Consider the following 15894-nt stretch of genomic DNA (forward strand, 5'->3'; position numbering starts at 1 on the left):
TTGGTTCTGCTGGATAGTGAGATGGCTGAGTAATGAGGCATCTGTCTATCATTCCATGGAAAACTGTACTTGTCCAGGGTGCAATGGTTCCTGACAAAAGCAGCTGTTCTTCTCTGTGTGAGGAAGAACAGAGACTGGAACTCCTACTATAAAACATGCAGGACCTGACCTTGAGGAGGGTGGCCTACGCATAGACTGTCCTTAACAGCGCTGGGTTGATGTGAATGAAAACACCTTTAAAAAAAAAAAGCGCTTAAAAAATGATGCATCAGACGTGGGGCTATGTCATTAGCCAAACTTTAAATGGCAAATCCACTCTCCCTTTCAGTATAGGAAAAGTCTCCACCATAAAAGCATTTTGTCACTAGCCATTTTCTCTGAAGCAAATGTCAGGCAGAGGGCTGTCAAAAATGGAACAGTACAGGCTGATCCACCATTACTGTAGGAAACACCTCTGCCTCAATTAAAGCTAGCTTGTCTCATGGGACCTTTTAAAAAAAAAGGTAAAACTAATTGACATACTGTAAGTCCACATGAGTTATGTGAAAGTGATATATGCTTGATCACTTGGACTGCATTTAGGTAATGTACCTATTCCCTTCAATGTGCTCTTAATGACTACTTGTCCCAAGCTCGACAGCCTTAATGCACTTGGCTGTGCTATCAAGCTGTCAGTACTGTATCAGTACAGATAAGTGTCTTGTTAAAAAAAGATCATGGGATCCTTCTGCAAGCAGAATGCTATAAATCACTCCTGGACTCTCATGATGGTTGCAAGCTGAAATGGGAGGGAAATTGAAATAACCAGAATAGAACTAGAGCTGACCAGGACAGCACTGCTAGTAAATATCAGAGCAGTCACCACTTTGGCTGGTCCTGTCTTACCCAGGGCCAGCTCCAGGCACCAGCTAACGAAGTAGGTGCTTGGTGCAGGCAATACAAAGGGGTGGCACAGCCAGGTCTTACGTGGGAATTCGGCGGTGAGTCCCTCTCTTCCTCTTTGAGCTGCTGCCGAAGAGGAAGTTAAAGACTTGCCACCGAAGAATGGAGCGGTGCATGCTGCCAATGCCTCCCCCCCTCACCACCACTTGGGGCAGCAGAAAACCTGGAGCCAGCCCTGGTCTTACCCATTAATTTTAATGTATTTCTGACTTTAAACTTGGGTTGACATATGCAGAGTGGTAATAAAACCTACTAGGTCTCAATAAAATTTCATAAAATTTATTTGTATGTTTTAAACAAGTTAATACAGATATCCACAAACAAAATTATTTTTAAATCATGAAAAATGCAACATCTTTGCAGCACCATCCCCATGTTATAAACAGAGATGGAGTCAGCAGTTGTGTTTTGTTTCAAAGACTGGCTTTTATGAGTCAGCACCAATCAATTGTGTGGTGTTTTTTTTCTCAAAGTAGCAAGTGGCTATAGCACCTGTGTAGTTACAGCACAAGAAATAAAATGTTCAGAGGAGCTCAGGAAAAAACACCTCATGTACACTGCGACAAGCACAAATAAACTCACATTGTTAGCTACACCTTAGAAAAATATTTTTCTGTCAGCAGATACACATTTAATTTCCAAACTGCATCTCCAGAATAGTAAGATAGCATTATGCTGACACAAGGGACTGTGTATGTTTCCCATCTTAAAGCACAAATTGCTACAGGAAACCCATAATCTAGGACAGTCTAAAACAGATTCTAACATGCAGATTGTAACCTATTGGTAAAATTGTAACAGCACAAACTTGACTCACAAATCAGAGAGATGGCTCTGTACATAGGGAGAAATATTTATGCTGTATTAGTAAGAACCCACTTCTATTTCGCTTCCAAGACAATAGAAAAACTCCCATTGGCTCTATATGCATCACTGGTTTTTGGAAAGAAAAGCAAATTTAAATTCTATGGAGGACAATACTATCCTCATGTCAGCTAGGTTTTTAAAAATAAAACAAGTATTTTTGTCAGATGCTTCAAATATTGAGAACAAAGCACTGAGGCCCCAGGGGAATCATATTGGCTATTGTAAATTTTATGGTCCAGATACACATCCGTTCCTTTGTTTTCTAACTATGCCAAAGTTTGATTGTCACTTGACTTAGAGGTCTGAAAATACAAGGAAGGACCTTGTTCAGCTTATAATTAAGTTTACTACTATTCAGAGCTGGCTGGAAAAAGATGGCAAATGTTTATTGGTCATTGACATTTCTCAACCAGTTGTATTCAGCACTTAAATGGTTAGAAATATCTTGTAAAACTAACTCACTTGTGTTTTGATCACTGAAATAGTAAGTATGGGACAATAGGGTTTCTCTTTCCCTTCAAACAAGTCATGCTAGAATATAGATAACTTGGTGCTCATATTGCTCTTTGCATACTTTTGACTGCTGGGACAGATCACTCAATAAATTGCCCTGTTCTGTTCACTCCCTCTGAAGCATCTGGCAGTGGCTACTGTCAGAAGACAGGATACTGCGCTAGATAGACCATTGGTCTGACCCACTACGGCCATTCTTATACCTGCTTATAAAAATATTTTATTTAATCTCTAAATGGGTTAGTTTAAACTCAGTATTGGCAAAGTGTTCTGTGTAATATGCTAAATTATATGCATTTCTATCATCCTGCTGTTAACAAGAGATCTGCTTAAGCAACATATTTTTAGTGTAAAAACATCAAACACAAAACTAAACCCCTGGAGAGGTGTGTCATTTTATAACGGGACACTAGCACATAACTAAAGCTCAATATTTAACCTACCTTACGATGATCACTTGGTCAAGTTAGGCAGAGAGAACATTTATCAGAGGAGGTGCAAAGTTCTACGAAAACAGTTGTTGATGGAACATGCTTGGAAATAATTTTTCAAACACTTTGGTCTAAAAATTGCTTCCTCTTCCCAGACTTAGCAAAGGCGCTGCTCCTCAGTGAGACTATGCCCGTGCTAACTTTCAAACTCGAGGTGCTTTTGCTGCAACCCTGTTAAAGTGTGGTTCAAATGTTTCTTTTTACAAGGCAATAAGTGTATATTTTTGCACCCTCACATCACTTCAGAGGAGCTGGAGGGATTTTTCTCAAAAACTTCCGAAAAAACAAATACCCCTAAAACAACCAACTGACCACCATGCCACCAGTAGGGAGAAATCAAGTTTGGAAACTTACATCCAAAAAAAAATTTGAGAGAGGGGGAAGGGCTTCAGAAACTTCCTGTTTTGAGGAGAGGGTTAAATGGAAACTTTTCTAAACATAACCACAGTGAATGCTATGAGTTGCTTGCTAGAATACTATTATCCCAAAGCAAGTTCTCTTCATGATCTATTACCATTAAGTCTGTGTGGAAGTTGAAACCATGATTGTGACGTTAAAACCACCATGAAGATCAGCTTCTATTGTCCATTCTTTGGCTTTCATCTCCTTTACAGCTAAATGAGAGAGTCTGCAAATGTTCTTGGAGGTCACAATTATCTGGCTGGGCCAAATCCATCCCTGCTGTAATGTTAATCTCCATGGTATGTTATAGAAGGGATGAATTTGGCCTATTGTGCATTTAGAAAAATGGCTTTTCTGTCTCAGTAACATTTCTTTTAACAGTAATTGGAATCAAAGGCAGAACAGAAAAGAATACAAGATCTGGTTGGTCTGAAGATAGCTATGTTGCCCTCTTGGGTCCTTTGCTTGGTCAGATGTACTAGGAAATGTGAAAGTGTCCTCTAAGTCAATAAACTAGGGCTTGAAGAAGGGAAGTTCCATATAACCGTATGCTTTAAACTCCACACCACTACTGCCCCTAGAGTTTGAACTAATGGGACTCATTGGTTTTCACTTTTCTCTTCCAGTGTGATTGCTTGATTTTTGATCCATTTACACTGTATTGTTCCAGCATTTCTGAGTACATTTCACAAACCCATAATAGCTACCGGATGTTTCGCAGTACGGATTCTAAATCACCTAGAAATATGCTGACACCAATCAATGTCACCCGACTAGCTGAACAGACTGAGTAACATTTAGCGCTCGCCCCTTCCCGCCCCCCGAGTAGTATTTGTTCAAAGCACTGTGCAAACATTATCTTAATCCTCACCACATGGCTCGATGCAAGGCAATATCTATATTTACAGATCAGGAAACTGAGGCACAGATTAAGTGATTCACTCAAGACCAAAAGAGTCAGTGATGTGCCCAATCCACTAGACCATGCAACCTCCTTTTAGCAAACATGATGTTCATCTGCAGTGGAACAAACTTGCAGATTAGGGAACTTTTCCACCATTATGTGGTCCCAAGAAAGTCAAGAGGCGTGCTCATAAACGGCAGCAAAAGAGAAGTATAAAGACAGACTCCTAACTGGAAGCACCAAAGGGTAGGCTAGGTGAAAAAGATTAATTTCTGATGCAGGAACCTGAGATACATCCCTTCCGAAAACAGGAAGGTCCTGTCCTTGTAAAATTATAATTCAATTGAACAATGTTTTCAAAATGAGAATGCTTTCCATGTCTGCTGGCCCCTGTCACATCCCATCAATCCCGTTTCCTACAGCAGTAGGGAATCAGCAATCACCTGACTCCATCCACCCATAAGAAGGGTGTAGAATTCTAGGTGCCAACTGAGAAAGTTGTGGTCAGCGAAGGACAATGTACAGGCTCAAACATGAAATTCATCCTACCAGCTATGTTTCACAGAGCATGCAAGATATTGCAATAAATAAGAACAAAGAGAAAAAAAGAGGAGCACTGGTAGCGTTATCAGTAGGGCCCTACCAAATTCACAGTCCGTTTTGGCCAATTTCACAGACACAGGATTTTAAAATTTGTAAATTTCATGATTTCAGCTATTTAAATCTGAAACGTCATGGTGTTGTAATTGTGGGAGTCCTGACCCCAAAAGGAATTGTGTGTGTGTGTGTGGGGGGGTCCACAAGGTTATTGTAGGGAGGGGGTTGCGGTATTGCTATCCTTATTTTTGCACTGCTGCTCCTCCTGCATGAATAGCATGGTATGGTATTGCCACCCCTTACTTCCGTGCTGCTGCTGGCAGGGCACTGCCTTCAGAGCTGGACACCTGGCTAATAGCCGCTGTTCTCCAGCCAGCCAGCTCTGAAAGCAGTGCAGAAGTAAGGGTGGCAATACTGCGACCCGCCCCCCTCACAACTCCCTTTTGAGTCAGGACTCTCAATTTGAGAAATGCTGGTCTCCCTCGTGAAATCTGTCCAATATAGGGTAAAAGCGCAGAAAAGACCGGATTTCATAGGGTGAGACCAGATTTCATGGTCTGTGATGCATTTTTCATGGTAGGGTCCTAGTTATCAGCCTTCCAGCACACAAGATGCACACTGTCCGGCCCCACTCTCCACTTGAGGGAGCAAACTTAATACACTCTATATCTACGGTCCCTACACTGCAAAGAAAAAACCCACAGCACCGTCTCAGAGCCCAAGTCAACTGACTCAGGCTTGAGCTGTGAGGCTAAAAACAGCAGTGTAGACATTCCCACGCAGGCTGGAGCCTGCGCTCTGAAACCCAGTGAGGGGAAAGGATTTCGGAGCCCAGGCTCCAGCCTAAGCCCGAACATTCACTCTACTATTTTTATTTCCACAGCCCAAGAAAAGTGAGTTGGGCTCTGCGACTCAGCACTGTGGGTTTTTCTTTGCTGTGTAGACACCCCTCTATGCTACCTCAGAACCTCAATCTCTCTGTCCCACTAGTAAGACACAGCAACGCCCATTTTTCAAGGGGAGGTGTGCACAGAAGTCTGGATCAAAGTTATTGTATTAGCTTCAAGTAAGCAGCCTACCTATTCTTTTAATGGTGAGCTTCTCATGCACATCTCTACTCTTGGAGTGAAATCCTAGTCCCCTTGCCATTGACTTCTGTGGGGTCAGGAGATCATCCCTGGGGACTTCAGCTACTCCCAGGTTTCAAGGGGACGGAGTTTCCCTCACTGTGGCCTGGTGCCAGGGAAATGCTGGAACTCAAACATAACAAAAGTTATGACCCTGACAAAAATATTATCAACTTAGAGCAAGTAACTACGGGCCTATCCTGATCCCACTAATTTAATTTTGAAAACTCCCATTCATTTCAGTAGGAGCAGCCCAGGTCCTCAGGTAGTTCAAAGAATGAACAGCACAAATGAAGTCTATGCATACAGCGCAGCAAGCAACCTAAGAGAAGACCAGACAACAAGGTGCTGGAGCTTGCAGCTCAGAAGCAGACCTTGCCAAACAAGAAGGTCAGAACTAAATTCCTCTGCACACGAGTGTCTAGGATAAAATTTGGTTAAAAAAATGTAAGTTAACCCCATTTTTCCCTACCTACAGGTCTCACAAGATAGATCACTTTGAGGCTACCTTCTGTCAATGACATACCTCAAATGGAATGGGGTTTAAAATGACCTCCTCCAAAGAGTAACCATACCAAATGCAGCAAGCCAGCCATCCCCCCCACCTCATTCTCAGACACAAGATGACATGCTGTAATATATTGGTGTCAAAAGAGGGAAAATACTGGATGGCCTTTTTAACGAGTTTGTCTGTAGCACAAGGACCTTTTAGAGAGCTAATTTATGCGTAGAGGACTCACCAGGACAAGCTTCTGGGGGAGGCAGCATATGTGGAGGGTAACACGGATGGGATGATTAAAGGAAAGCCACCTTACTTCTGTAAAATTTAGCAGAGGATGGATTTGGAGCTTACACTAGAGACTGTGTGGTTCACGGAAACTACAAGCCCAAGTAACTGCCACAACAAAAAATAACCTTATGTAGGAAACAAGCCTAGAAAAACATCAAGGAGGACAGCTCGTCAATCTTATGAGGACCAAAGAGATAGCAGTTTGTGTCACAAACTGCTATGTGATGAGAATAGGCAAGTTTAGATGAAGGAAAAGGAAACGTGTGTCTGCCATGTGGTGGTAAGCAGAAAGCTGATATTGCTGCTAAATGGATTAAAGTGGGAATAAAGTGCTTTGGATAAAAAGGACTTAATTCTGTTCCCACTAAAATTAATGAGAGTTTCACTCTCTGCTGCTATGGGACTAAGATAAGGCTTTAGAAGAAATGAGATGATGCAGTTGTTTATAGGGACAATAAAGGACTATGTGATTGGCATCATAGCAAAGGGGGCCTATACGATAACTGACATCTTCTAGTCAAGGCTGCACCTTCGCTTGACTCCATGGATTCCCCTGCAGACATACCAAACCATTTAGTGCCTGACCTTTCAGGAATGAACAAATTGCATAACTCCCAAGCTATGCTACTAACCTACAATTTAAGAATTCCTGATCACAAATGGATGCACCACCAGCTCAAAAGGCAACACTGAACCACATCTATCAGAGATACATCCTCACCTAGACAGACACATCCTTGAACTCTAAGGCATGGAAAGCACAGAAGGTTTTGAAGTAAGTCTGAAGGAAGTAAATGTAGCTTCATTATAAACTTTTTTGTTGGACAGGAACTCATCTAATGAGACTTTCCTGCTCATCTTATTGTAATTCAAATATCTCAAGACATGCATGTCTGACAACATCTTCTAAGCCCAAGAGTAAAAGTATCATACTCTACTGTATTCTCTCTTACTTATACATGTTTCAGTAGCATCAAAGGTCACCCTCATCTGATGCTCCAATGAGGAAAGAACCTCTAGCCATAAACTAAGATTATACTTGACCAACATGCCTTAATAATTTGCCATTTGGGGATTATCATTCACATAAACTCTTTTGAAGGAGCTTCATGTACTCAAGTTACAGTCTTGGGCACTGAAACTGTGGAGTTTTCCAGGCTCAGGGCCTCAATTACCCAACTCTCAAGGGGAGAGTGGGTATAACTAAAAGTGGTGTTCTGGGGTGGAAAGTACCTTTGGGACAGAGTTCAGACAATGCCTTAAGGAGGTTTATGTTGCAGAAATTCATTCCGGAATGGATTTTCTGTAGCTTCTCAACTTGGACTTAACCATATTGGTTAACAAACCTATGGAAACTATATGAACCCGTCAAAATTCCTGCACCTTCTGCTATGCTTCTAAGTATGTAGCCAATATCTGAAATGTCCTCCAATCTTTTTTTTTTTTTTTTTTTTTTGAAAAAGAGCTGCTTGCACAAAGAACAATCCTGCTCTTCTGGGGGTTGGATCTGATTTCTAAAATCAGAAAACTAGACAGAGGAGGGAAAAAATCAGGATGTCAACACACACATAAAAGCCTTGATCCCAGACTTATGTTGACATAGTGGATTCTCAGGGGACAGTAACTAGTCATGGAGTTCCATCCAAGTGTGCTAGCACAGACGGGTAATATTAAAGGCTCAAACGTTTCAGCTTTGGATGAACAGTGTCTTAAGACAACAAATGGGAGACTTTCAGGAAGAACTGCATTATATAAGTCAGCTGAAGAAATTACTGCTATCTCAGTAATAACAGAATAGTACATGAGTAGGTACGAAGATCAAAAGCTTTGGGGGGGCATTTCTCAGTTCTGAAGAATGGGGAGAAGTAGATGCATAATTTTAACTTGCTTTGCTAGTTCTGTTGGAGCTAAGTGCTTTGGTAGAACCAGGGATTTCACTACACACCCTCCTCCCTACTCTGTTTTGTGAACTAGTTACATGCAGTATTGCCAATTTAGTGATTGTTTGGAAATTTGAATGGCAATTGAAACATTAATACACACTTTCAAAGCATATACAGTGTATGATAAAATGTGTATCTGAAAAATTATAATAGATTTGAAAAGTATGAACATAGACTAGCTTCCTTATACAGCTGTTGTTTTTTATGACAATGTCAGTGCATTCATTTCGGTGATGTTGGCCAACCTAATTGCAGGGGATTGCGAAAGACTGTATCACGGCCTAGCTAGGGTATTTCCGCTTTCTCGGTGGCCTTATGAAAAGCCCCTGCTTGCTAAGTGGCCAGTCATTGTAGGACATGGCATGCCAGTTATAACTTGCTTTTAACTGGTTGAAACCAGTTTGTATGGCCTTAGGCCAAAGGACGGACATAGCCTGTGGGAAGTCCCTTCTTGCATATGTATGAGTTGCTTTGTATTGTGTATACATATCTGTATGCATGCTCCCGGTCCCGCCTTTGGACTCCGACCCAGGCCGAGCTGAGCTTCGGTGCTGGGTTCCCCGCCTCTGTGACAGCAACGCCCGGAGTCCCCGTTGCGGATGTGTCACTTTACCTTCATTAACGCCAATAACTCATGGTGTGTGTGGGCCTCATTCTTGCGGAGCACTCTGGGTAGGCCCGTAGCCTCCCACGAATGTTACACTAATAATTTCAAATTATGATTTGTAAGCAGAGTCTAAATGAGCTCTCCCTCACAGCTAGTGATGAGCTGGGGAAAAGGCTTCAGAACCAGATTATATTTACAGTCACACCTAATCTACCTAGGTATCCAGAAAACAGACCTGTGTTCCCCAAGTGATAGATTTTGGCTAGGGTTGGGTTACAAATTACTTTTGTGGGGTGTAATGAAATATTGTTATTCTTATTGTATGAGTAAAGGGCAGTAGAACTGTACTTAGCCTGTGCTGACTAAGTGCATCAAAAGAGAGCATGGGATCAGGTGTTGTGCTTGATGGTCTCCCTGAGTCACAAGTACGATTTGACCTGCTCCTCTCCACTGTTTAAAGAAAGAGCTGATTAAACTCCATAGATAGTCTTTTGTTTTGTTATGTGACCACTACAGCTAAAATCATTGATAATCAGGTCTAAGCAGACAGTGTTTCTGTGGAAGAGACAGCCCAGTCTGCACTAACAGTGAGGTTCCCCCACTGAGAGCTCAGTTGAAATCACTGAGAGCTGGGTGGAACCTCAAGAGACCAACTCGCAGAGGTCACAGTGGCAGGTGATAGCAGAAGGTGACGGCGTAGGGCCATTGGTAACAAAGCGATGGAGTGAATGGTGGCACAATGAACAACAGTGGCTAGAGCGAACAGTAAGCAGCTGGAGGAACGATAAAGGTACCTTCTTGCCCCCAACTGGGAGGTCAACTCATGAGAAAGCACCTCTGAGCTCTGAGTCTCCACTGACCAAGGACAATACCAGTGAATGTTAATGAGGCTGTTAAGAATGCTGGAGACACAATGCAGTTCATGCAAACAAACATGTCTGTGGCATCATACTTCCTATTTAAGCAAGAGATATCACACACTAAAAACTGGAGGCCAATGTGAAATGCATTGTCACTTGTTTATCCTGAAGTTGAACACTGGTTCAGAACAAGACCAGCAAACGCTCACTATCTTTCTGCAAGAAACTCAACTGACTGGCTAGAAGCATGTGGTGCAACAGTGAAAGACTCAACAATTGAAAAAGTGAAGAACTCTCTCACCACATTCAAAAAATTTGCATACATGGCTGATGAATGCACTGATGCAAATAGGCATAAGTATTAAGGCACTGTGTACATTATCTTGATGTCAGTGGTAGGCCAGTAGATGCATTTCTAGATGTTCAAGTTATAGAAGAATTGGTGACAACCCACATCTTAGAGTTAAATGCTTGTCAACTGGACCCCAAACAGATGGCTGCTTGTTCATTTGATGGAGCTGCAAACTTCTCTGGAAGACATGGTGGAGCACAAACTTTGCTCAGAGAAAAGTGTAACCCTAATCTCTCCTATACACACTGCAGAGGCCAGCTATTCCAACTACTGCTAATACAAGCCGCAGACTCTTCAACAGACATTTTAAAAAGCTATAAATGTAAGGTCTTCATCATATTCTTTTTTCAGCAAGAGTCCAAAAAGACTGAGTATCTTGGAAAATATAGAAGAGACACTGGTACTGAAGTTCAAATTAGTCCAACCTGGGAAAACCCTCTGGCATTCTCATGAACGATCGTTGGCTGTTGTCTTAAAATTACTCCAGCCGTTATTACTGGCTTTGGAAAGTATCTACCAAGATGGGATAGATCTAAGTAGTGAGGCTGGTGGATTACTTTCACTACTACCTTCGTTCTCCCTCTTGTAAGTCTACTGTTGAAACCACGTGGGTCATTAAACAATGCCATCCAGGCATCTGCTACAAAAATCGTAGATCTTTGTCCAGCAATAGAAGCTACATTTGGATCAGAGAGCTATCCATTGAAAAAGTACTGGAAGAAGCAAAAACTTCAGTCCAGAAGTTGACTAATGAAGGCATTTATATTGAATCCTTAAGTGAAGAGGACAAGAAGTGTTTGTTGACAACTGAAAAAGTACACAGACTTGATTCTTAAAAATCTACAATAGTGACTTCTAGATTCTACTCAACCTCTACGTCGCTTTTACAGATCCCTGTCCTATAAAACACCAACAGTTGGGTGGAGTGAGGCATTACCAACAATAGGGCTGCCATATGCTCAGGATAGGAAAGAGAATTTGAACACAGAGTGGAATATCATACGACGAATGAATGAAGATTTGACTTCGACTTCTTTTTTATCATCACTAGTGGCTCAGCCCAATCTTTCTGCTATGTTTCCTGGGATGAAAGAAATAGGAATTCATCTCTTGTTACTCCCAGTCACAACAGCTATAGTTGAGCATTCTTTTTCATTATTGAATAGAATTTTGTGTTCAGAAAGAAGTCGCCTTCTGCCTGATCAAGTGAATGAACTAATGAGCATATCAATTGAAGGAATGGAAGTACTGGACACATGAGAACCCACCAAAGATGAATGCATGGCATTCAAGAAATTCATTAACAGATTTGTGCAAAAATATAACAAGAAACCAAGAAGGATGTAGATGTCGTGCTTCATAGAAGGCTTGAGTAGCCAACTTTAATTTGTGTGATGATTTTAAAACATGAGTTAAATCTAATAAAATGGTAATGAAACAATTTTCAGTTTTTACTATGGTGCCATACAGCCCAGCTTCACCCTTATGGGCTCACCCCTCATCATCCCTGACACACATAACCTCCCGTAAATTCAAACACCCCCCCTAATTTCAATTCCTGGGGAAAACAAGATCAGACATGCTTCCTTGGATTGACATCTCAAGCTGCTGACTCTGTTTGAAAAGACAGAAGGGAATTTAGCAGCAACTGATTTTTTTTAAGGCTGGTGGTGATCTTTAAGCAGATCCAAAACACTAAACTATTTTGGCTTATCACAAAGGGGACAATTACTTTGATTTTTATGTTTTATAACCAGAAGGGACTGTCACCTAATCTGATTTACATAGTATAGGCCAATTAGCTATGATGATCTGCTCGATCATTTATGGTGGCTTCTCTGGGCCAACCTGCTGTCTTGGACATTCCGATGCAAAAGGCTAAAATAACAAAACAAAAATAACTAACGTTAGTTTAGTTTTTAGAAGAACCTATAAAGAAAAGCTAGTGCTAACAATATAGTATTAAAGCAATGAAAAAGGGATTGAACCAACATCACAAAGCAGCTGTGGAAACATTTCTCTCACATAGCAGATCTTCCACTAATGTCCAGAGGTGTAAAAGGAACTGATATAATGAAATCCCTAGAAGGGACCCAATCACCAATAAGCAGCCAACTTTTGTCATTAACTACTATTATAAAAGGTTTGTAGGATAATTGTGTTTGTCCTTTAAAGGCTCTCTCTACGAGGACACTGATAAGTGACCCACTCAATGATCGGCAAGTAAGACAGCACAGATGGAAGCTACCAAGTGGATTACATTTCCCTCCCTTCCAGCTGCAGTATTTGGAATTGAAATTTCCAGACCCTTGACTGCACTCCTAAAGATGACACCAATATCAAAGTGATCCCAAAGAGCATACAAATGGCTGGCTTTACCTTTCAGAACCTTTCAGAAAAATTGGTTCCAAAAACACACTCTGGGATAGCCCTACTCTGCCAGGACTGCCCAACACTGATTTTCTTCCTTTACAAAAAAAATTAAAATTAATAAAGTTCACTAATGTTTATATTTCTCAAATGTGATTTATTTGCCAAGCAACCTTTTTACCATCGCCCACATGTACTTTTTGATCCAAAAAATACACAGCCAAAAGAGGAAGAACCAGAAGGCTGGGTTGTCCAGGATGGCTGGAGTTCCCTAGTGATCGTGAATAGTGGGACTCATCTCCAAAGAAGGTGAACACCACAAGAGTCCATCGACAGTAACTGAAGATCATCCTCTGTCTGTGTTAAGTTCTTTTCCACCATTTCATTGCTGCAGTGAGACTGCCACAAAATGGTGGCTATCAGAGCTCATTTGAATAGTGTCAGGTATAAATTCCAGCTTTTGATCATTCTAGTATGGGCAAAAATTGGTAGTTGTGGGGGGCTCAGTCAATGATTATCAGTTCACATGTGATCCTTCAATCTTTACGCACTTGATTTCTTCTTACTAATATGAGTAGCCCCATTGACTTAAGCTGATAAATACATGTAACAATCCATAGCTGCCTACATACAGGTTCTAGAATTGTTATCAAGGATCAATTCCATGATATGCAGCCTGAAAATAAAACAAAGACTCCCCAACCCCAATTCAGCTAAAGGAATAACTCCATTAACTGGCCGGTTTCTATTGCTGCTGAGGACAGCCATCAAAGCATGGAAAGATTATTCCTCCACTCCATGAAGAGGGATTTTGTGTCTCATACTGTATGACGTCATATCACAGGGGGGGATTTGGTAACATAGGAATGTTCAAACACATGCAATTTACAGAAATTAGACAAAATCTACATTAAATGATTCAGGATCTTCTTTTCACGGGATTAAAGGGAATACACTTTTTTCCCCTCCAGGCACAAGAAGAGCCCAAGAATGAACATGTGTATGCTAAAGTCACATGAGCAACCAAGATGGAGGAACACAATTCATTTCAGATCCAGAAATGTTTAATGGTGTTAAAGTGCTACTTTAATGTGGGACCATATTCTAACATATAAACACAATTCTACTGCACTGCTAAATAAGGTTGTCTTCATTTTTTTTTTTTTGCCTAGCCCTACCTAAAAACAATTAAAAAAACAGGCCTGAAATTAACAACCCATTCAAATCAGCAGTAAGTTATGAATTTTATAAAGCATTTTTTTTCCTTTTATTTTTTTCCTTAGTAATGAGAGGGTAGTTAAATTACTTAAAGGTATACAAAATTTCAAACAATGCCATTGGTGAGGTCTCTGTAAGAAGGTTTTTAACTTGGAAAACAAAAATATAATTCTCACCATTGGAAAAAAAAAAAAAAAGACAAAACAAGAAAGCAAAAGCCCTCAAAGTGCAGGTTAGAAATCTCACCTCCAAGAAAATCATAAAATATTCGATACAATAGCTCTCAACAGCAACAGCACCTGCACAGGTGAGATAGTGGATACGCACGGGGATGTGCGCAGGCTAAATGTTGCATGAAGATGAGACAAGTGCTGAGCTTAACTATGTTAACTATTGAACTATGACTAGTGTAGGGGATCAGGTGCCTTCAAAGTTTGCAAGGGGAATGACTAAAAAAAGGGAAACCAAAAAACCCAGCAACCCTGACCTTTCCAAGCCAGCACAGACATTGTTTGTTTTGTGCACGGCGAAGAGCATTTTTGTGTTTCAATAGGTCAAGTGCTGCATCAAAACAGATACCTTTTCAGTGGCGTTAATCCAATATAAAAGACATCTAAAAAGACGTGTCACATTTGGAGTGTTTTTACTCCCAACACATTTACAAACGTTTATCAAAAGATCTTTAAATAAAAAAGGTCATAGTGGCTCAGTATCTGGGCATGACTTTCCACACGCTGGTTTCTTTCCGTCAGAGAGAGAGAGAGAGAAAAAGAGGGAGAGCTCTCTCTTTCTCTCTCTCTCTCCAGGGGACTCTACAACGCAGCCCGCCACGTGCTGGTGGATTGCAGGTTAGTAACCTAGTGCTAGCAGTGTGATAACGGTACTTGCTTTAAATGATGTCCAATAGAACGTTGAGCTGAATGGTGATTTCTCCTGAACAATCTTCACTGTTGCCTCTCTCTCTGGGCATGAACTGAACACTTATTATTATTCATAGGTTGTGTGATACATCTTCATGGCCAAGCTGCTGTGACTTCCTGCTATGTTACTATAATGCCTGATGGTGATCATATATCAGGACCAGGAAAGTTCCAGAAGGGTCTAAACCAAGTTGTTCTGTCTGAATGCAGTATGAGAAAAACTGGACGTTTCTCAGATCTCATGACAAAGTGAAAGAGAGAGGGGCTGAATCTCCAGTATCCTCTTTCAAATAAACAAAGTCAAAGCAAAGTAATTCATCATGTAAGGGCCAAATCCCGGTCTCACTGAAGCCAATTGGAGTTTTGTCACTGACTTCAGAAGGGCCGGGGTTCAGTCTCACTACACTAGGGGAAACCAGGGTTTTGCAACATGACCCAATGGACATACATGGGTTCCTACGAAGGCCTCCTATTGCCCAAGGGGTACATATATATAGGTCTGTTCCGGTCTAGCTGTTGACGTGTCATTTCTAAAAGAGGATACTGCATCTAGAACCCAGTCTGAACTCCGATTACTCCAGTGGAATAATCCGCCCTGCATTGTTATCTCACTTTGTTCTAGGAAGCGAACGAGAGTTTGACGCTGGCACTGGAATAACCCTCGTCACTCCCAACACTCTGCAAGCTGCTGTGATCATCAATGTCACTGATACTGGTTGTGCTGATATCGTCTACTTCTCCATGGGAGAACTCTGTGCTTTCAACATCCACTTCAATCTCTTCTGCAAAGAAAACGACACACACGCAGGTTAGTGTCATCGCAGGCAGCTACACCTTGAACTCTACAATCCACAAACGATCAACACTCCAGGTATAAAATATGCATCACACGGTACAATTCACAATGGTTTCCAAAAGTGGGGAGGAGCAGAGTGCCTGTTTCAGCAAGGAGGATGCTGTCTCAATGTGTTTCAAAGGCATTACTAAACTT

The 15894-nt window shown here is 41.3% G+C and overlaps 1 protein-coding gene across 3 annotated transcripts in view; it reads right to left on the reverse strand.

Moving 5' to 3' along the window:
- Positions 1-1205: 1205 nt before the first annotated feature.
- The window catches only part of MXI1 (MAX interactor 1, dimerization protein), a 92868-nt gene continuing 78179 nt past the window's right edge, over positions 1206-15894 (reverse strand). For all 3 annotated transcript variants that reach the window (XM_032793519.2, XM_075061368.1, XM_032793517.2), the window contains one exon: positions 1206-15685. In XM_032793519.2, the coding sequence (XP_032649410.1) occupies positions 15522-15685 (164 nt within the window). In that variant the 3' untranslated portion in view covers positions 1206-15521. The remainder of the gene's footprint in view (positions 15686-15894) is intronic.

This window comes from Chelonoidis abingdonii, unplaced genomic scaffold (genome assembly GCF_003597395.2).
Source record: "Chelonoidis abingdonii isolate Lonesome George unplaced genomic scaffold, CheloAbing_2.0 scaffold0027, whole genome shotgun sequence".
In the NCBI taxonomy this organism is placed as follows: domain Eukaryota; kingdom Metazoa; phylum Chordata; order Testudines; family Testudinidae; genus Chelonoidis; species Chelonoidis abingdonii.